Source organism: Sander vitreus, chromosome 5 (assembly GCF_031162955.1).
Source record: "Sander vitreus isolate 19-12246 chromosome 5, sanVit1, whole genome shotgun sequence".
NCBI classification, from domain to species: Eukaryota; Metazoa; Chordata; class Actinopteri; order Perciformes; family Percidae; genus Sander; species Sander vitreus.
Window position 1 is genome coordinate 9,033,138 of NC_135859.1, and position 21,786 is coordinate 9,054,923.

The 21,786-nt window shown below is 40.6% G+C and overlaps 1 protein-coding gene across 2 annotated transcripts in view; it reads left to right on the plus strand.

The window, feature by feature from the left end:
- The first annotated feature begins 2,316 nt into the window (after positions 1 to 2,316).
- The window catches only part of npdc1b (neural proliferation, differentiation and control, 1b), a 31,381-nt gene continuing 11,911 nt past the window's right edge, over positions 2,317 to 21,786 (plus strand). The window contains exons 1-6 of one of the 2 annotated variants that reach the window (XM_078249675.1): positions 2,317 to 2,677; positions 13,119 to 13,277; positions 14,980 to 15,069; positions 15,157 to 15,366; positions 20,537 to 20,603; positions 21,316 to 21,394. In XM_078249675.1, the coding sequence (XP_078105801.1) occupies positions 2,608 to 2,677; positions 13,119 to 13,277; positions 14,980 to 15,069; positions 15,157 to 15,366; positions 20,537 to 20,603; positions 21,316 to 21,394 (675 nt within the window). In that variant the 5' untranslated portion in view covers positions 2,317 to 2,607. The remainder of the gene's footprint in view (positions 2,678 to 13,118; positions 13,278 to 14,979; positions 15,070 to 15,156; positions 15,367 to 20,536; positions 20,604 to 21,315; positions 21,395 to 21,786) is intronic. The other variant, XM_078249676.1, reaches the window with a different exon arrangement.

Below are 21,786 nucleotides of genomic sequence, written 5' to 3' on the forward strand. Positions count from 1 at the left end.
CGTTGCCTTGGGCTTCCTTTGTGTTGGCATTTTAAACTCAGATTCATGAGGAATATGGTTAACCTTTTTCTCAGATCTCTGCAAGGTAAATCCAGACAGCTAGCTAGACTATTTGTCCAATCGTTCTGTTGCACGACTAAAACAACTTTTGAATGTAGACATGTTCCACCAAAACAAGTTCCTTTCTGAGGCTATTTTGCAGCGCTACCGCGGCTTTTCTGGGTGCAGCGCTGAGGTGGAGGAAGGTATGGCAAAGCGAGACTAGGCTCTCAGTGATGTGGATGCTAAGGTACTTAAAGCTGTCCACCCTCTCCACCTGTTGATTTTAAGGGAGGGGGGTGTAGTTCCTTCTTTGCTCCTTCCCAGTCCACTATGAATTTATCATATTTAGGCCTATTTAAACAATCATGACATTTCGACACCACACATTTTCAGAAGTGTCAGTGATAGCTAGAGATGGGTGGATGATACCGAAGCTTGTTTCACTCCTGTGAAGCACATATCAAATGAGGAATACCACATGACTAATGACAGCTGAAGCTTCAACTGTCCCTGAAGCTTCACACGCTTCATTTTGTTTGACTGTTTTGAAAGTTTTGCTAGTAACTATATCCATCCATCCATCCATCCATCTTCATCCGCTTATCCGGGGTCGGGTCGCGGGGGTAGCAGCTCCAGCAGGGGACCCCAAACTTCCCTTTCCCGGGCCACATTAACCAGCTCCGACTGGGGGATCCCGAGGCGTTCCCAGGCCAGGTTAGAGATATAATCCCTCCACCTAGTCCTGGGTCTCCCCCGAGGCCTCCTCCCAGCTGGACGTGCCTGGAACACCTCCCTAGGGAGGCGCCCAGGGGGCATCCTTACCAGATGCCCGAACCACCTCAACTGGCTCCTTTCGACGCAAAGGAGCAGCGGCTCTACTCCGAGCTCCTCACGGATAACTGAGCTTCTCACCCTATCTCTAAGGGAGACGCCAGCTACCTTCCTGAGGAAACCCATTTCGGCCGCTTGTAACCTGGATCTTGTTCTTTCGGTCATGACCCAGCCTTCATGACCATAGGTGAGGGTAGGAACAAAAACTGACCGGTAGATTGAGAGCTTTGCCTTCTGGCTCAGCTCTCTTTTCGTCACAACGGTGCGATAAATTGAATGTAATACCGCACCTGCTGTGCCGATTCTCCGACCAATCTCCCGCTCCATTGTCCCCTCACTCGCGAACAAGACCCCAAGGTACTTGAACTCCTTCACTTGGGGTAAGGACTCATTCCCTACCTGGAGAAGGCACTCCATCGGTTTCCTGCTGAGAACCATGGCCTCCGATTTAGAGAGTAACTATATTACTATGCTAAATAGAATAACTGAGAAATATGGTGATGTACACTAAAGCCATAAACATAAGTTTGAGAACATTTCCACCTGATAGCAAGTAAAAAGGTAATCAAATGAATAAGCTAATTTAATCGTTAATCATTCTCCAATCACTACACGATTCATATGAAATGTTACGTTAATATCAACCATGAAGTTAAAATATGTGAACCCAAAGTGACACCACACCAATAATGTACATTAAGATGTGTCAGTAAAAATGTGTAGGCTTTTGGGATAATGCATTAATTAAATGAATTAACTAATGTAATTAGTTTATTAATTTACCCTAACCCTAACCCTAACATTGCACAATACATTTAATGCAGCACTTCAAAAGTTTACAGATTTTAATCATAACGCACAGGCTTGTTGAACTTTTATTTCAGATATGAGACTAACCATTAAAATCAGAGAGGTGTTGTAGTGTTTCAGACCGTCTTGAAGGGCTGCTATATGTTTTACAATCCACCAGATGTCACTGTGTTTGCTGTGTTTGAAGCCCTAAAGCATCAAGTCTTTCTCAGCACAAAAGAAAGAAAGCCCCAAAGCCTTATGAGGCTTCATTCACCTATTACTAGTGATAGCTCACAATCAACTCTGGTGAAGCAGAGTTGATTATATTTTTAAGGTAAGAATACTGACTCATCATATTTCCACATCTATGATCAAACATAACAACAATTTAGTTAAAGAGCACATTTCTAAAATGTGTTAGTGTTGAGAGTTGTTCTGAGTTGTACTCCTACATAGAAAATCTGCTGCATGAAGGGGGGCACTTCGGGTAAATTAGCTCTGTCTATCTTTAGTGCTATAGACGACTACTCGGGTTTTACCATAGACTGTATATAACAATAGTGGTCATTTGATCTTTAGCAGCACCTGAAGGCAGCACGGAGGGAGCGTAGCGTGTTGACGTCACACCTACGTGCCTGCCGCTATAGCTCACCAAAAGTAACCACAATCAGAAACGCTTTAACGGTGTGCATATATGTTGCACGTTCGCGGTGGAGAGCAGACACCCTGCGGCAAACACACTTGAGGGGCCGAATGACTACTGCTGCCTGCATTCTCTCCTAAATTGTTTTGGATTCCATACAGTTGTAGTTATTTTTTTACTAGTCCCGTCCTCCCTCAGCACCAGCGGGATGGGGGAATGATTAGCACCGACTCTCCTCCTCCTGCTCCTCCTTCGGTAGGTCCCCGTGTCCCCTGTCAGTCGTCGGAGCTCTACCTACGATGTGGGCCCAGCTGCTCTACCAGGCTGCGGTGTTTGCGGCCCTGTTGACGCTGAGCACCTGCTTGACAGGTAAGAAGCTGCTGCTACCTGTCATTCATACAGAGGCTTGTGTTGTGAAGCAGCCATGGGCCTCCAGGACTATCGTACATCACTCTTCACCACCGTAAATGTTTCTAATATGCACGGTACCCAATCCTCAAATGAAATTATGATGATTTACTGTAATATAGGATTGTACAGTGTCTCTGTGGTCCTTTTATCAAGAGTTTATAGTGACCTTAGGTAGCCTACTCATTCATCCTCTGTGGCATGGCTGTATTCTATAGGCTATATTCCTATGTTATCTATGACACCTGATTCATTATCCCCTATGGTTATAGAGTATATTTTAGTGGGGTTAGTCTGTTTATGATACTCAACACAGTGAGTGACCAATATTGACCTATCATGCCTGATTGTATTTTTTGTTATGAGTATTATTATTGTACAATATTTCGATATAGAGGTACATCGGTATGATGTGTTTAAATTTGTTACAGGATTTAGAACTATAGTGATTTGGCAATAAATCAAATTGTCATTTAACAGAAAATAACTTATTACATTGCTCAACAAAACGAGTAATTTAAAGACACCACCTTGGGCTTTCGGAAATTATAGTGGGTATTTTAACTATTTTCTGACATTTTATAGACTAAATAATTAATGAATTGAGAAAATAATCAGCACATTAATGATAATAAAATTAACCAATAGTTGTAGCCATAATATAATTATTTGATTATTTTTTTAACAAAGAATGGAGGCTATTAAAAATGCTCAGTGAAGGCTAAATTAATTAAAGAGATTTATTAAAATTAAGGTTGAAAATGAGTTTATTATTTGTACTACGCTATGTATAGGGCAGAGAGTGTTGCAAGAGTGTGTTTAAAGGTCCCATGGCATGAAAATTTCACTTTATGAGGTTTTTTAACATTAATATGCGTTCCCCCAGCAGCTAGAAATGGCGATAGGTGTAAATCGAGCCCTGGGTATCCTGCTCCGCCTTTGAGAAAATGAAAGCTCAGATGGGCTGATCTGGAATCAGTCTCCTTATGAGGTCATAAGGAGCAAGATCACCTCTCCTTTCTCTGCTTTGCCCGCCCAGAGAATTTGGCCCAACCATGAGAGAGGGACATCATGGCTTGAAAACAAGCAAAGTGGCAGTTGGTCAAGGCCACACCCCCACCCTCCACCTTCCCCCTTCCCCCTTCTCCCTTCTCCTCAATAACTACAGACAGAGAAATTGCTCTAGTGGCTGTAATTCTGCACCAAGGCTGAATTTGGGGAAAGAGGCTTCAGATACAGTATTAGGGGACCACTAAGGCCTATATAAAAGCATCCAAAGAGCACCATGCCATGGGACCTTTTAAAGACTTTAAATACTCTGTGCTTTGGGAAATCCTAATGGCCATATTCAGTACTTTGTGACCTTATAGACTAAATGATTAACAGTGAATCAAACAAACAATTGACGGATTAATCTAAGGCTGCAAGCCTGCAACTAACAATTATTATATTCTAAGTCTGCCGATTTATATTCTTGATTAATCAGCTCAATGTTTAGTCTGTAAAATGTCAAAATAGTGAAACATTTCTAAAACAACTTCCAATAGCCCAAGGTGATGTCTTCAAGTTGCTTGTTTTGTTTTATACTTTTTTGCTGAATGACTAATAAATTAGGTTATTTCAGCTCTAGTTTGATCCATGTAAAAGTAATAATTTCTTTTATAGCCATGTATACATAAGAGTACATTCTAAGACATAGTTGAAGATGATTTGAGATCTGACTATGAGGATGAGTTGCATTATATTTACATTCAGCCCCGCTGCCTTTTTTTTTCTGAATTTTGTGAATGTCTTGAACTATTAATGAATAGTGTGTTTACCATGATGAAAAAATGACTACTTCAGTATAGGTTAGTATGATCCTGTGTTTATATCACAGCCAATAATGCTATGCTATGGAAATGTCCTCACAGGAACATTTTGTATAATATTCAAGGATAGAAATATTAAAATACAGAATGTTAAGTCAGTTCGTAGGAAATACTCAAGTCCCAAAGATATAGATATACTGGTGTTTTTTAAATTAGTTTTTAGACACCTTTTACATTTTATATTAAAGTTGCAGTGTCTGTCAGTGCAGTCATGTGCCCCACAGTGACGCATGCTTTTGTGTCTGTCTGAGAGACGAAACAGAAATCACATTAGGCTGTGAGGTGGGAAATTGATTCAGTGCCAGCGAAATGGATAGGGCAATATGTTTCCAGTCTGCGTCCATGGGTATACTGTGATGACATAGCCTTAGTTATCATAGCAGATGTGTTGGCTGTGTTCTGGTTGTCTTCAGAAACACATTCCTGCTGTCAGAGCTGAAGAGCTTCCCGTCACTGACCTAGTATGTATTGTCACACAGTTTATTCTAAGATTCACACACACCCCTCCATTATTTTATTCAGCATGAAAACAGCAGTGCTGTAACATCAGGACATTGTGATACAAACAACCACAAATTAAAGTGAGTGTACTCTCTTGGGCTGCACAATTAATTGCAATTTTATCAAAATCGCAATATGAACTAGTGCAATATCCAAATCGCAGGGGGGCGCAATATTTGTTAAAGGCAAAATATGTGTCAAACCATTCTAAAGTAAAGTATTGTGGTGCTGCAGAGACATCCCGGCCTACAAATCGTATCCTATAGACTAAAGAAAAAATCTTTGTTTGGTACAGATCCTTGCAATTCAATAATTTTTCAATGAAAATGAGAATAATGATAGAAAAATTATCATTCCCTCCAATATCGTGAATCATATTGCAATCGCAATATCAGTCAAAATAATCGCAAATAGATATTTACCTAATATCGTGCAGCCCTACTCTCTTGATATCCCACCACAAATCCATCATCAGTCTCCACTGAAACAGGGATAATTACATTCTTTGATACAGGGTGCCACATCCTGATCATTAACTGACAGGCAAAGCTCTTAAATACAATGTTCCATCTTGGGCTGGGCGATATGGCCAAAATCTGTCTATATCCCCATACATTATAGGTCATTTCATATCTCCATAGTGATATATATGACGACATAGCATGTTTTCTGGTAATATATATATATATATATATATATATATATATATATATATATATATATATATATATATATGTGTGTGTTTAGGCTATGGACTATAAAAAAAGGTTTAGCCACAGAGCTAGCGACAACTTCAGCTCAAGCTCAGTAATTTAAGGTAGACTGGTGCTAAAGAGCTCAGAAATATAACGTTTAAGTTCTTACCTCAACTCATGATTATATCCCTGCGCTGCTTTTGCAAACAAGAAGACGAAAGTCTGTGACTGATTGAATGGTGAAATAATAGCATTTAGATGACAGCAGCACTTCTGTACATGTTTCTAAACAAAAACGCCAGTCCATTACTTTCTGCTCCCTTCCAGGTTTTAGTTTTGTTTCCATTTTATCATACAAGGGCGGGCAGCAACCAGCTTTACACAATTGATATCACTAAGAGCAAATGACAATTGGAGGGGCACACACAGGGGCCAATCAGACTACAGGGGGTGCGGGTGCCAACCTGAGCCACCACTGTCGGCCACTGCTCCTTCATAGCGCCATTCAGCGGAGATGGCTCGGCAGTAAATTGCTGTTAGACACTAGCACCCAGTTAGTTAGTTTGTTTTTAAATGTTAGGCAAGCTACTTGGAAAGTTTAATGAGCTAACCTACCAATTATTCTACATTAAATGAACATACAATGCTCATTAAACTGAAGCCAACATTAGCATTGTATGTGCTGATGGTTTTAGTTGGCAAACGCATGTACTGATGTAAGATGTCAGTGTCAGTTCATCCAGATCTGTAGCTGCATTACATCTTGCAACACCACTGTCTCAACAGTCAGTCAGACCGGAAAACTCCCACAGCGGACCAACTCTCCAGAGCTACAATGATGCAGCGCAGTTGATTTTTCTGACATGTTATTGGGACATGAAGCATTAGCTAGCGTTAGCGTCAGTTAAAATAATACTCCAAACATGGTCGTGGAGTCACCTCAATTTCCCCTGTTAACGATTTATAGCTGTACAGTTAGTGCTAGACACAGTTACTTCTTTCACTGTACCCATAATTTCTACATAGTCATGTTGTTACAACAAAATATAGTTTAATTTCAACTCTGTTCAGGGCGAATGGTACATTATTTTAATAAATGCAAGAATAACAATATTTTCGGCCAAGTCTGTGTAGTTTCAGCTCTTTTTTTTGTTTTATGTTCTAGAAATGAACTGAGTGCAGCTACTTCATCTGAGACACACAATATCTGTGTGGTCTATACTGTGGCTGGGAAACAGGGCAGCATATTGTCCCAGTGCATTCTGCTTTCCATCATCCGGTTGTAAAGCTTTGCATAGATTACCCACTGCTGTTGTAGTCTCCAAGGGCAGGCCAATTTGTGTATGAATGAGGTGTACAGTTTGATAGCAGTCGTGGCATTATTCATAGTGCAGGAAGGGTCATTGGCCCACATTACTGTTGCCAAGTAGCAAGTAGTAAAAAATACTAAACATTACAGAATCATTTCATTGTGAAAAATATATGTGCCTTTTTGAAAATAAATTAAATTCTTAAAAAAAATAGTAAATAGCTGTGTAAACTCTTTTTTTCAGCACTTACAGCTATGCCATTGTTAGACTATTAAGTATTGATTGGTAAAGATTAACAAATCATTTATATTTTTACGCCCTGACCACAGTTTTAAATTATTTTTTAAAAAGATAGGCTACATGGTATCGAGTGTGAAATAACCCCCATATTTTTTGGGGAATATGCCAACCTAAGGCCATATGGTAATCTTTTTGGTCAAAATAAAATAATTTATTTAAAATGTAATAACACCAACTTATTTCACCAGGTAATTGGGAACAAACTGTTAAAGCTTTAGTGCGTAACTTTTTGATATAAATGAACGTCCGTTACATTCAAGCTATTGCCAAATGAGTTGCTACAAAGCTAATTAAGACTATCAGCTCCACACAACTCTCTCTGTATTTCTCAGTATGGCTGTGTTCAGAAGATGTTGAAGTGTTGTCTGGCGACTTTTGCGTGCAGAAACTCGAGTGAAGATAATTACCTCTTCTGAAGAGTCCATCATGATCATGTTTTTTTAATCTTCCGTGTCCTCCTTGGCTACTAGCAACGGTGTGGAGGAGGGGTGGGGGCTGTGCGCGATCACGTAAGGCTTGTATTATGTGGACGCGCCGACAGTTTTGTTGTCATTACTTAGAATTCCTCATGGGGCGACAGAAACTACGCACTATAGCTTAGGTTGGAATCGAACCGGCGGCTACTGCGTCGAGGACTGAGCGTCTGTATATGGGCGCGCGCTCTACCAGGTGAGTTTACCAGGCGCCCCTTCTTAGATATATTTTAAACTTCATACAATAAAAACTGTGCACTAAAACAAGTGTTGGGACCAGCAGTTGTGTTAAACCTGATTTTTAACCAAAATGGCCTCAGAGCGTCTGTCTCTGAAAGACAAAAGACCATGCAGTCTTTCAGACAAAGAGATTTTCGGCCTACATGGAAAATTCCAATCAGTATCTCCTCAGAAAAGAGGGTGAAGCTATTTCACGGCAACAACCCGCAAGTCACACGTAGGTGTTGCTGCACAAAATGGCCACAGGTCAGAGAACTCTGATCTCCCATTGGTTCCTGGGACCATAAAACAGCATGGAGCTGTTCTATAAATAGCTTGAGCACCCAAAAATCTGCAACAGCCGTTGCGACAGGGAGCGTGAAAGCGCTTGTGCTAAAAAACTTCCATTTCTGAAAAAGTGGATTTAATTTCGGTGTCCAAGGAGCACCGTGGATCCTATGTTTTTTGTATCTGCAGGAGAAGGACAAACCACCTTTTTCTTCTCAAAGTCGACAGAGCTCCCCTCCTTCTGCTCTTGTTGGAGGGAAAGTTTCTCCGTGGCCGCTGACGAGCGACACTGGCCGTTCTGTTTTAACGTGGAAAGCTATGGACAGACACGAACGGACTGAACACACAGTAAGAAGGCTTAAGGTTTTCTGGGCAGAGGAATAGTGTCTTTTATTAATGTCAGTAAGGCTAATACTGCCACTTGTTACGCCATTAATATGATTTGCGATTAATAATATGCTATTGCTGCACGCTTGATTTTATTAATCTGATTGAACCGCCGAGTCCAATCTGTTTGCTGTGAATGTACTCTGATCACGGTGCATTGTTGATATGTTGTGTTGAATATTGCAGCTAGCTTGTTAAAACTGTAATTGCTACCTGCTAACTCCCCTTTCACAGAGTTGTAGTTATTGTATTGAGTGAGATAATCAGGTTTCTTTCTCTAAGGGGCTTTCTTCCCTCTTTCACTAACCGCTCACACACACACACACACACACACACACACACACACACGTACGGACATACACACGCCCAAGTGAACAGCTGGCCAACAGCTAGTCACGGACGTCGAATAGCTACACAGCTAGCACAGTTTAGTGTGTCTGTCTACAACTGCGCTCCTTGGAGCGTCTCTTTGTGTCAGCAACCCGTTAGTTGTAGAGCTAATGGGCTAGCTTAGTCACGTGGCGTTGCAACGCAGCCCACTACCGCCCTCTTGAGGCTAAATAGCTTTTGTGCACTAACACATAGCCTAGCTTCAACGAGCTAATGGCTAATCTGGGCGTGACCCATAGACATATATAAAATGGACCAACAGATCCCGTTGCTCTGGACGGAGACCAGTGAAGGATATTAGAAGCACTTTTCCAGTGATGGCTGAGCGTTACTGGGCAGCCTCCAACTGAGAGAGACGACGTAAATGTGACGTGAGCAACCTGTCTGAAAGTTGTAAGTCTTCTGGTAGCTGTGCCAAGAGAAATCTGTCATTCCGAAACTTGCAGAGACGGAGAGCGTAGGTATATGTAAGGAGATAACATAGGCACAGGCTAATTATTGCTAACTAAAATGCTAGTTAACATTAGTAATTAAACTTAAACAGCGAATGTAAGGCGAAACTGCCTGCGAGCTTCTTCTGTACTATACGGTAATTCCTCTACTATGCGACAGTAAGTGGCGTGGTTATGACACAATCGTTAGCCTGTTTTTACAAAAACGTCTACTACGGAGCCATAACGTGAGATACAAGGTAATAGAGCCTTTTATACATTGTTGCGTTTCTTTAGAAATCAACAATGGACAAATAGAGTCTTTAAATCGCTGTCAAAGTGGCGCCAAAATGAATGGTAGTCAATGGAATGCTAACGGGAGGTGATGACTTGGTAGCATCAAAATAGCGCCGTAGGAGCTACGCGTTCCTGGGAGAGGCTTACCCCCTTGGCGTCACCCCCTCCTCCTCGCACTCTCTCTCACACTCACACACTCTCACTCTCACACACACACACACACACACACACACACACACACACACACACACACACACACACACACACACACACACACACCCAGACACAGAAAGCGTCTCATCACATGCTGGTTTGTTTTTGTTGTACTTTTAAAAGGGTATATTGGTTTTAATTGATCGAAGAATTATTGATCGGCCATTGATGATTTTAAAGTTAATAAATTCTACTATACTTTAAATAGCAATTATCTGATTGTTTTGTGTATTTTTTTGTAATAATTGCTGGTTGAACACAGGTCAGTGCTCGAATTCCTTCCTTTTGTTCCTTTTAAAGAATACCAGATAGATTAACCAATTTAAGATCTGTATTTTAAAGGGAACACCACCTAAATGAGACTGTTTCACAGTTTGATTATTGGTCCCTGACTTCCAGGGTGGTGCCCCGTTTTGATTGTTTGTCATTTTGGTGGAGTTATGAATACACATATTCATAACTTTATTAATATTGATAAAACATCTTTGATAATTTGCCAATAATTGAATCTGTACCCTACAAATTCCCTAGGGAATGTTGTATTCATATAATATTAATATCTCTCTTATTTTCATTTCATGTTTATTTGAATAGGGACAGATGCTATGACAGACATTTGTGCAACAATGTACAGCATCACAGTATTTATAACTATTTCTAATGCCTGTCCCTAGAAGGGCTTTTAAACAGTCATAAAAACAAACATTAAAAACATTGCCACATTGTAATACATAAAGCGCATAAACATACATGACACATCCATCTTTTTCTACTTGACACACCAGCCTGAAACAAACCTTTTATCCTTGACTTGTGCCTCTGTGCAGTGACTCATCCACTGATGATGTCACACCTCCTTCGTTGCCATGACAGTCGCCAAGGCAACCAGTGTCTAGGTTCCTGTAGCGGAGACGAGAGCATTTCTGACAAGAAAGCTAAAGGGGTTAATATTGATAGCTGGATCTAACTATCTTCCCCAGCCACAGCTGAGCTTTATTCTTCTCTGCACATTGGTGTTGGGCTCAGATGTCTTCTGGTAACTAAGAAAACACTGTGAGAAGTACATGGATGCAATAGATACTCCCTGTGGGAAAGCACAAGCAGCAATGACTCAGTGAGAGTATTGTAGGTGTATAATGAAGGATAAACCCAACTAAACCTATTTCATTCACCTTTTGAAACTGACGGAAACAGTATTTTTTGCTTTAATTAATTGTATACATCAAAGTATTTAAGTGACGTTACGAGGATGAGAAGATGATATAATCCTGGTTGTTTGCTCTCTGATGATTGCTGATTGAAGGTAATTGTAAAATTACCATTATATTTAATGATAATATTTTATTTTGTATAGCAGCTGTCATATGACAGGTGCTATACAAAAGAGATTTTGTATAGTTGCTGCCAAAAGCTGCCTTTTTTTCTTGAGATGCTTTATAATAAAGCTTGGCTATCATCTGTAACCTTAAAGGTGCAATATGTAATACTGACAGCTAGCGTTTAAAATAGTTACTGCAGTCCAAATTCAAAATTCTAATTCCCCAGACTCGAAGTTCACGGAGGTTGCCAGGTTGAGACCACAGCATCCACAACAATGTTGCTAGATGCTTGTCTCACATAGCCAGACATTAGTCCACAGCACAGCAGGGTAGCTAACGTTAGATGCTGGCTATACTAAGAGTCATAAAAGCCCGTGCTCACGCAGAGCTCTGTACCCTACTGACAGACACACTTTGTCGGCCTAGAATTATGGCAGGAACCACTAAAAAAACCCACAACCTCGCCGTCCTCTACACCGGCCGGACAGACACACTTTCTCGGCTTAGAATCACGATAGGAACCACTAAAAATACCACTACCTTGCCGTACTTTTCCACCCAACTGAAATACACACTTTATTGGCTTAAAATTACGGCAATAATCGCTAAACACACTGCAAACTCATGGTCCTCTCTTTCCGATTTACAGCTCCCCTCTCTTGGCTTAAAGTAACTCACCGTTGTCTGCTATGGCCACGGATTATGGATATACATTCCTAGACATGAGAGTAGTATTAATCTTCTCATCTAACTGTAAGAAAGTAAAGTAGAGCATTTCCCAAAAATGTTAAACTATTCCTTTAAAAAGCCAATTAAATTATTTTTTTTAAATTGTATTAAATTTTCCAAAACTGTAATGAGTCTTAATTAGAATAGAATCTACTTTATTGTCCCCTAGGGTAAATTTGTCATGGACTCAAGAGTGCGTAGTGCATAGTAGTAGCTGCCATTACAGACAAAAATAAATAAAAAAATACATGTAAAATACAGAACACTGAGTTATTGCACACTTCTCAGGCCTATCATTACAAATCGCACAAATCTATTTACAATTTAGATTTAAATAAATATTTTGATGGAGACTGGTACAAAGGAATATTTAAAACAGTTCAATTTAGTTGTAGGGATTCTGTACCTTCTGCCAGAAGACAAGAGCTCGTATTCCATTTCTCTCCGTGCCTGCCTAAGTACAGACTGCTCATAGATGGACTAAAGGGAGAGCTTATCAGTCCTCCCCATCACCTTCATAGCAGTCTGTACCAGGCGCTGCAACTTTGATTTGGACTGTGTGGAGAGATTGCCAAACCACGCTGTCATCCAACCTGATAACACTCTCTATCACTGCCTGATAAAATAAAAACATGATGTTCTGGCTGACACCAAACACCCTTAGTCTGCGTAAGAAATACAGTCTTTGCTGTAAACGGGAACATACATAGTCTACGTGGTCACTCCAGCTTATGAGGTTATCCAGGTGGATACCCAGATACCTATAAGAAGTGACCTGTTTTGATATCCTCCCTATGAATGGACAAAGGGGTATGATCCCCCACCGACCGAGAATTAGCTTTGTAGCAGCTCATTTGGCAATGGCTTGAATGTAACGAACGTTTAATATTTAAATATTTAAAATTGAATATAAAAAAGTTACGCACTAAAGCTTTATTTTCAGAACGTAAGTAATTCTGGATCATGGCTTTCTTCACAGGATCTCATCTGTGCCCTCGGAGTTTAGACTGTGCCCGGGCAGGACGAGACTTCTGCCAGCCCGGCAGCTCACACTGCGGACCCTGCCTGCGCCCTCTGGTGGAGAACTCCCATGGCCGCTGTGTGGTTAAGAGGAGGCATGCTCCTCACTCCATTAAAGGTAGGTGGTAGCAATAAATCCCTGCATTGTTCATTATAGTCAAAATTATAAAACAACATAGAGCATACATAATACGGGAAACGGAAGCCTTTTTTGGAAGTTTGACCAATACTAGGGACTAAAAGTCATGATATCTCAGCCTCTACTGCTTCGATTTTCTATCTGTCTCTTGTGATTTCAACTTTGTGGAAGTGCATTGTTAAATCGCTGGAGTTCTTCTTTAAGTTATTATTTTACACCAAATGCAAGATTTTGACCAATATAGGTTCTTGAAGGCTAATATCAGTACCAGTATTTTGTGGATTAATGTGTCTCTCAATAAGTCTCCCAACTTTGTGGAATCTCAGGTACCGAAATTTCGACGTTTAACGTGTAAAAAAGGGGGCAAATTTACTGGTCACACGTGCGACTGGATGTAAAATTCAGTTGCACACTCTCAAATTTTCCAAATGGTCCAGACTGCGACCATTTGGTCCCAGTCTGGAGCCCTGGTTAATGCTAATGCTTGGTGGATAACAATATAGGGTTACAACAACGTTCAACACGCTCATAAAGTTATTAGTAGTATGATTGTTTTGACCATGGATAAAAGCAGCACTGGGCTAACCCACGAATGAGTTCACCAGTAACGTTAACATTAGCCTATAGATAGACGATTAATCTAATGCTAAATTAGCCAGCTAGCACACCCTGGTCTGTCTGCCTCACTCCCTAGTTACCGTTAGCCCCTAGCCAGCCAACAGCCAGCCACTATCATTACAGCAGTTCGTACCCGGCCAGCACTTAACTCCAGTGCCGGGTGCTTACGACACTAACAGCAGTTTAATGAAGCATCAGGAAACAGACCATATCAGACCCAGGCACCCGAGTCACAAACAGCGGCCATCCATAACGTTAGCTACGTCTCCGTTAGCGCTACCGGTGTTCATGCCTAAAATCTCCTTCCTGCCGAATTTCTCCCCCCTTCGCGTTTAGCTGTCTTTACAGTTAGCTAAATTAATCCGACAAAAGGTGGGATGAGCACCAAAACGAATAGTTAAGATTACAGAAAAGTGAAGGGGGAGATCATTCCGGGCTGTTTGGAGATGTTCTGCTGCTGCACAATGGCCGTTAAACATCTAATGCTGTCCCGGAGATTCCCCTGGCAATCCCCACTCACACCCGTCTCTCAGCCTCGTTGAGTAGCTAGCTAGCGTTACAACAAACCCCGTCCGCCCGGTGTTGAAACTATCCAAAAGGTGACATTGACGTGAAATATTTGTGATAGTGTGGTTTTAGCTGCTGGTTAATATTAGCTATATATATTTTGGGGGAAATGCAGCTATTTTATTAGAATGACTTGAATAAACATAACGTGAATAAACTTGAATGGGTACACTCGTCTGTGAACAGATGCATTCTAACCAGCGATGGTGTTTAACGATAAAAACACTCCCATACAACTCCCATAATTCCACGCAACTTCCCAACGTCATCAAAAGTTTACAATTCATTGTTTTGGTTGAGAGACCCCTAGCGGCAGAAAGTTACATATTGTACGTTTAAGTGAAGGATCTGAATACTTCTTCCACCACTATTTTCACTATGCAGTTTTACCTCTTTTGAGGGTTGGAATAATAATAGAGTGTTTGGATTGAACCCTTTTTGTATAAATTAGTCTTTTGTTAAAGGCAGCCACGGATCTGGTTTTATGTTCCTCCAGGTAAGGTGAGCACTTATCCTGAGCTGGATGAGGAGATTGACTTCCTCTCTGCCATCATCAGTGAACAGAGAACTGAGTCCAGGCTGCCAGGTACTGGATAGGCCAGTATTAGACTCATATTCATATTTACCCCTACATCCCTGCTGACATAACGACTAAAAATGTTTTATTCCTTAGCTCCACCTTCCCAAGACGTCTCTAAACCTAAATCCAAGCAGCTCGGTGAGCCCGGCCACGCCCATAGAGCATCTGCCACAGAGCAGCCCATAAGCCAGAGCGTCTTGTTCACCAGCATGGCTCCACCCACCACCACCACAAACCACACTCCTGCTCTGCTCAGCGATCCCATCATTCTCCCCTACCCTTCTAATGACTATGTGTTCATCAGTAAGTCTTTTCTGTTATTTAGCCATGACCTAATTTCTCTTTTTTTAATTGTACTTCTTGAGCTTGAAGTAGTATTAGTTGTGACCTGAGTGCTGTGGTGAGTAAGATTTAGTTTAATGACTATATATTAAGGTAACACATTTATAAAGAACACCACAAAAATATTAGTAGAGGATGATACAGTAGCCCAGCAAAAATCTGAATGATTTGTTGAATGAAGTGTATTAATCCATCTTAGAAGACTGCTTGATTTCAGTTAAGTTGACATCTTAATTGTCCCACAAGAGGAAATTAGTTTTGCAGCAAGGACGCATTAAATCTAAACACAGTAAGACAATAAGACATATGAAGCGTTGACCATTAGAGCAGCAATACGTGCTATCAATTAACAAGCAGCTGCAGATGAAAAGAGCAACAATATTGAAATTCCTGCTTTAACCCACTGCACCAACAATAAAACATTCTGCAGCCAGCCGGTTTATAGATCGACAGAATCTAACAAATGTACTGTCAATCAAATTCCAAAAAGTAATTGTTGTTTCCTAAAATATTTTCTTGCTTCATAGCTGATACGGAGTTCTGATCCGTTCAGATCCATTTGGGTATTAGACATATTGACACAGACCGGAGAGTATGATTTGGATTGGGGTCCTGGGTCGGCTCTCCATTCCTCAGAACTTAAGGGACCTGTGAAGACCATTAGTGCTCAGCTGTCCAAGTAACAAAAAGGCGGTTTCAGGTGTATTAGAATAAAGAGCTTTTATAACATATGGGATAAATATGTTACAATAATTAGAATTCAAACAAATTAAGACTGCAGTCTGGAAACATGGACAATTTTAAAGCAGCAGCCTACAATGTAAGAAGAGTAGTAAAGGAGGCAACAAGGGACTACAGGACGAAAGTGGATCTACAATTGCTGTAGGGCAACCCCAGACGCATGTGGGAGGGTCTAAGAACTATGAAATATTACAAATGACTGGTCAAAGATAACATCTGCTCCTCACTACCCAGCACAGGGACCCATTACAGTTTCCCTACTGTCCCAAACTATCAACGGAGGACGCCATAGCACACTTTCCACATTGCCCTATGTCCCCTGGAGAAGAAGGGAGCTATGTGAGCGTTTTTCCAATTTGGAGTAGATTTTATCGAAAATTCTTGGGAAATACCAGGATGTCATTTCCCAGATATCAACCAAGGCAGCAGCAAGTAATCAACTTGAACTGCCCTCATTTTCAATCGTGGAAATAAAAATGGTCCATCATCCATCTTTTATTTTTTATTTATTTTTTTTGATAAATTCTTTATTGAGAAAGTCACAAGATTAACAACATTACACATCACAGTTTTAGCCCTTTCTTTTCTTCAGCCCCCCTATCCCTTAACACACACACATACAATGTAAGACAATCCAAAACTAAAACCAGAAAGTGTAGCTAAGCAGCTAAGTCCCTATGCCATGTGGCTTCTACTGGTAATCGTTTGCCAGGAAGTTTAGAGACCCTCCCTCGTGTTGGTCCCACTGAGGCTAATATTATATGAAGAGGATGTGTGGGGAGTGCTGATCTCCATGGGACACCATATGCCTTCATGGCTGACCTGAACTGCAGGTAGAAGAAAAAAAGAGGATCCCGGAAGATCATACTTAGCCTGTAAATCGTTAAAGGCTCTTAAGCCATGGTCACAATACAGGTCTTTTAAAACATAAACTCCCATATTCTTCCAATGTGGGAATGAAAAAGGTATATTGCCTTTTTAAGAAGTGAAAAACTGTTGAAAATTGTGGAGTGATTGTGCCATTTAGGATGTGCGCGCACATGTTTCATTACAGTATGGAAAGTTGTGAGTAGAAATGAAATTATAGGGCCTAAACGTAATTTAGGCTTTTTTCAGTGGTATATTGGAATACACTAGATCCTGCAGTCTGTGAGGCAGCGACAAAATTTCCTCAATTGGTCTCCAAGAGACTGAAGAACCAGGATTGAACCAAATAGATAGGGGGCGTAACACAAAGGACCAAAAGTACCAGAGAGCCAGCCCTCCCTGTGCCTTGTCTCGAAGAGTTGTGAGTTTTAAACGAGGCCTCTTTCCTTTCCATATGAATTTAGATATTTATGATATTAATGAGTGTAGCCAATAGGACGAGTAAGAGGAATCATAGATGAGTAAAAATTAACACGAGGTAGTACATCCATTTTAACTATTGATATACGGGCTTGAAGTGAATTTGGGAGATTGGACCAGTGGTCAAAGTCCTTCTCTATACGCTTGTATGTACCTTGAAAGTTTTGTGCTGCAATAGAAGGCAAAGAAGGGAAGATATCAATGCCGAGATAACTGAAACTCTTGACTATTGGTATGTGGGAGGGCAGGGGAGTTTGAGATGTAACAGAATTTAAATGCATCAGTGCTGACTTTGTCCAGTTAATTTTGTAACCAGAAAACAAGCTAAATGAATCAAACGTGGAAAGCAAATGTGGAACTGAGAAACCTGTGTTGCCTACGTAGAGAAGGATATCTTCAGCATAAAATGATATCCGATGATTTGTATTGCAAAATGTGATGGGATGCACTGACGGATGTTGTCTGATTTTCTGGGCCAGTGGTTCGAGGGAGAGGGCAAATAGTAGCAGCGAAAGAGGGTAGCCCTGACGAGTTCCCCTAGACACTGGGAACTGGGCAGAGCAAAAATTGCCAGTGTTGACCATTGCCGAGGGATTTGCATATACATTTTTTACCATACTAATGAATTGTGCACCTAGCCCAAATGTATCCAAAGTAGCCCAAAGATAGTCCCATTCCAACCTATCAAATGCTTTCTGTGATAGAACCGAGCAGGGCGTGTCTATGCTACTTGCTGCATGAATAATGTGCAGCAGGCGACGCACGTTATCCGATGCTAGTCGAGTTTTAATAAAACCGGTTTGATCGTTATGTTTAATCGAGCTGCAAGCACTTCAGCGTATAATTTAATATCTCCATTAAGAAGGGAAAGAGGTCTGTAATTACCACATTGAGTCAAATCTTTATTTGGTTTGGGAAGCACTGTAATTATGGCTGTGTTAGCACTAATATTGAATTTGCCTTTGCCAGTAGCTGTATTAAACATATCCAATAATGGTCAGCCCAGTTAATCCCAAAAAGCAAGATAAAGCTCTGGTGGAATTCCATCCCACCCTGGGGACTTGCCTTTCTTCATGTTAGCAAGGGCTAACCTTAACCCTTCTAGGGAAATGGGGGCATTGAGCAATTCAGCGTCATTGTCAGACAAAGAAGGTAAATTGAGTCCCTGAAAAAAAATTGTACATGTACTGGTGTCGAATGAGATTTCAGATTTATAAAGGGTAGAGTAAAACATCTTGAATTCTGTGTTGATATCCCGGGGGTCACTCAAAGTACACAGAGGTGTTTTAATGGCCATAATATTCGAATATTTTTCATGTTTTCTCAGTCTTAAAGCTAAAAGATGGCTTGGTCTAGCTCCATTAAAATAATATGTTCTTCTGGTCCTGTGCATCAAAAACTCTGCTCTACGTCTTAACAAAGAGTTCAGTTCAGTCCTTGTCACAGCTATTCTTCCCTGTTAAGTCTCTACGCATGCGACTTGCTGTTGTGCCACAAGCTGGGTGAGGACATTCTCCAGTTCAACTATCCTGCTTAGTCTACTTTTGTTAAGGTGAGATGAAAACGCGGTTGAGGAATCCCTGATACAGCCCTTTATGGCATCCCATAACGATCTGGGATCATGTACTGAGCCTGTATTAATTTCTAAAAATGTATTTAGTCTTTCTTTAAAAAAAAGATACAAAAATCTTAATTTTTGAGAAGTGAAACATTGAACTGCCAACGCGATGCCCTAGAAGGCGTGCCCAGGAGTGTAACTTGCGCAGAAACAATACTGTGATCTGATAGAGAGCAGGACTTGATGACAACATTATGTATCTCCGAAAAAGATGCAGCTGAGGCTAAAACATAGTCTATTCTAGAAAACGTCTGATGCCTTGCAGAATAAAAAGTGTAATGTTTAGATGTAGGATTAATAGTGCGGTAAAGATCTGTTAAGCTAAGTGTTGACAGGAAGTTCTGAAAATCTTTAGATGAACGTAACTGGGCTGGCGTAGAGCGGTGAACAGATTTATCCAAAGTCAGGTTTACAAATGAATTCATATCTGCACCAAGAACAAGCGAAAAATCCTGGAGGTGCAGTAAGGTTGTAGTTAAATTGGGGAAAAACTGAGGTTCATACTGGGATGGACCGTAGACAGAAATAAAAGCGAATTTGCGCCCAGCTATAATAGTCTTAATAAAGGAAATCCTACCATCCTCGCTACCAAATATACCAATATATTCATTGAGATACTACGCTTCAGTACTACTAATGAACCCCAAGTTTTGGTGTCTAGCGATGCAGATGCTGCTACATAGTAGTAGACGCAGAAAGCCGGGTGTCTATCTCCGCCAAACGAGTCTCACTCTTCTCCACATAATCCATACACTTTGAAACATCAGTCTGTATGGACAACTGAGACACCACGTCTTCAACAAGTGCAGGGATAGCCTCCTTGAAAGCTTCCGCAACTGCTAGCTTAACTAGCTCAGCTAGCTCCTCGTTGTCAACAGAACGTGAAGTTACAGGCACTTTACCCGCCGCCTTTCTTGAGTTTGCCGCCATCACAGTGTGTAAAATACTATTAGAAACCCAAAAGTCGACAGGAACTTTTAAAAAGTAGCGTAAAACATGTATTTTATTCAATTTTGGGGGGCGATGATCGAAACCTTCTACATCCCTCGCGACGGTCACGTGACCCCTGTCCATCATCCATCTTGACGTCAACAGGCATTCAAAGGTCTTCTTTGTCTAACAAAATGTTAGCACTTTCTCCTAGCATGCTCTGAAATCTCCGGACTAACCTCAAATATGCTATGGGGTTGTATAGAACAGAACTGGTATGGTACTGTGTCACTTAGCCTCACTCTATTATTGTTATCAATGCTGTTTTCACTGTTGATTCCTGCAGGGCCATAACCGACACGACACTTTTCAGCAGCTCTTCTTCGAGCTCTGCACTCTGCTTCAAACACGGAGCTTTGAGTCAGAGATCATTTGATGCCAACAGATCTACATGGCGTGCTCTCCTTCTTACTGTGTGTTTGTATTTCTTCTCAGTCATGAGCAGTGTCTTCATTGTGGCAGGTTCGCTGGCTTTGGTCATAGCAGGGGCCTGTTGGATCAGGTAAGATATGTATTCCTCCCTTTCTACACTACTGCATGCAACTCTCTTTTAGGAGTCTCCCTTTTTAGGATTTGACAATATAGATTTGATTTTATAGATTTTAGACAATGGACTTCTGCAATTTAGGGCTGAAACTCATTTTCATTTCAAGCTTTCATTACCGATTAATCTGCCAATTTCTTTCTTGATTAAATCGATTACTTGGTTTATTCAATGTCAGAAACATACCTGTTATAATTTCCTAGATCCCAAGGAAATGTCTTCAAAGATATCCTGTGTACCATCATAGAAGACTAAGGAAACTAGTTAATATTCATATTTCAGCCGTTGGAATCAAATAATTCTTTGCATTTTTGCTTAAAACAATTAATTATCAAATGTAATATCCTGTCAATCAACTAATTAATTAATCCTCCAATTATTTGTGCTCTACTTCAATCAAAAATAAATTCTGTATACTGTGTTGTTGATATCAGCTATCAAAAACTTGCATTGGTCAGCATCTAGTCCTTTAGCATTTAGTTTAAATCATAATTTAAAGTGCTGCTCCACTAACTTGGTATTGCAGATTTATAATTTTGTAAAACCTAGACAGCAATGCATGCCAGTCAATTCCAAATGCTTTCAAAAACATCAGAAATTAAGTACTGTATACCTCTTTATTTCTGATTCACCATCTACAAGTGGGTCACTTTTTAAATCTTTTTTACAGATTGCAGAAAGGTGGGCGTTTAACTCAGAAGATGGACTACCCTGCATATAGACTGATGAGAGACCAAGCCTTTGATTTGGTGAGTAGAACATTTCTGTAATCTGTTTCCTTGTTACATGCAAAGAAACTTACTTTGGGTACTTGGACAGGTGGGAGACAAAACATGGTAAAAACACTTTTCAATCAATGCAGTTTTTCTAAACACTGATATCTTTATGTGTACCTATGCAGAAAACTACTACTATCATTTGTTTAAGTTAAACAATGGATCAACAAGCAGTCGCATGTACTGCCTTATCCACAGAGACTTATCACCCCACTGCAGTTCCCTGCAGTTCTCAGCTTTATGTTGTGTTTTAGCCTCTTACATCCATTGTTTTTAGTTTTACGGACCAGCAGCAGCAGGCAGTGGTTTTCAGCAAAAATGAAATGCTCTGGAAACTGTACACTACCTGCTCAGCACCAAACCGA